The sequence below is a fragment of the Cephus cinctus genome, unplaced genomic scaffold (assembly GCF_000341935.2).
Source record: "Cephus cinctus unplaced genomic scaffold, Ccin1 Ccin1_scaffold3435, whole genome shotgun sequence".
NCBI lineage: Eukaryota > Metazoa > Arthropoda > Insecta > Hymenoptera > Cephidae > Cephus > Cephus cinctus.
The window spans coordinates 1-1,384 of NW_014334600.1; the positions used below are offsets into that span (position 1 = coordinate 1).

General features: G+C 43.1%; 1 protein-coding gene across 1 annotated transcript; it reads left to right on the forward strand.

The window, feature by feature from the left end:
• Positions 1-672: 672 nt before the first annotated feature.
• LOC107274602 (uncharacterized protein F54H12.2-like) lies at positions 673-1,155 on the forward strand (the record flags this gene model as incomplete). The annotated part of the gene is made up of 1 exon (XM_015753865.1): positions 673-1,155. A coding segment is annotated over one exon (483 nt), but the record flags the coding sequence as incomplete, so codon positions are not given.
• Between the last annotated feature and the right edge of the window lie 229 nt (positions 1,156-1,384).

A 1,384-nucleotide genomic window follows, 5' to 3' on the forward strand; every position in this document is an offset into this window, starting at 1 on the left:
TACCTCAAACCTAGCAGCCTGAGCGGACGTGCATTTCCGTAACCGTCCGTTCCCGTTCTTGTATCCAGTTGCGGTTGCTGATTTTACGTGACCCCAAAGATCAGCACCTACGGTTGCGTTTCTCGATTTTACGCGTCCCCAAAAATCGACAGGATCCGTTAAGCTATCGCCTCTTCTGATAGGTTCTTGCGTTTCTCGATTTTACGCGTCCCCAAAAATCGACAGGATCCGTTAAGCTATCGCCTCGTCTGATAGGTTCCGTCAGAGTTCTCGTTCTTGGTGAAGTTGGGCCTGTTCCACCCCAACTCCCAGTTTATACCGGCTCGTCAGTTCCCGGTGAAAAAAGAATTGACTGGCGCCCGCCTGGCTTGCGGATGCACGAACGACGGGTGGACGGTCGAAGGTAACGTAGGTTGGTTCTCGAAGACAGATCGTTTTCTGATGTTTTGCTATCGGTGTCGAGTTAAGCAAAAAAATTACGTTACAGTGTAAAGACAGAACTGGACCTTTTTAAAATACCACCTACACAGACATCTATTGGGAGTCGCAATTGGATACATTATAAACAGGTTTCATTACTTTCTGATAATACATCCATTGAATTTTCTGTAGCAGGGCATGGAGATGAGTATATTGATCTAGACCATACTTCTTTTATACCTGCAAGTTCAGATAAAGCCCTCTGCCCAGCCTACAGCAACGGATAAAGTGACGCCTGTCAATAATTTTTTGCACAGTCTCTTCAGTCTAGTGGATGTATTTTTTAATCCAAAACTGGTATCACCACAGAGTAACACATACCCATACAGAGCATATATTGAGAATACTTTAAACTATGAGTCTACAGCGAAAAATACACACCTCACGGCAGGCCTGTACTATCAGCAATCACCATGTGCTCTTAACAACATTAGCAAATCTATTGCTAGCGGAAACGCTGGTCTTTCAGCAAGTTCCATGAAAGATGGCAGAATACTCGATTTCAGTGGGCCGTTACGTTGTGACGTTTTCAACCAGGAGAAATATTTATTAAACGGTGTTGACATGCATCTACGGCTTGATAGCTCTAAAGATAATTTCTGCTTAATGCAATCTGGAACAGGATATTATAAGGTCCATATCACAGAAGCCACGCTATTCGTGCGAAAAGTATAAATCAGTCCTATGATTCTTTTAACTCATGCTAAAGTTCTGGCTCAGACACCCGCGAAGTACCCCATAACCAGAGTGGAAGTAAAATCTCTTTCTATACCTGTCAGTACACAACGAGGGACTCTCGACAATGTTTTTATGGGTCAATTACTGAAGCGAATCATTATAGGCTTTCTCACGAATAAGACTTTCAACGGGGCACATTCCAAAAACATTTCAACATAAATAATCT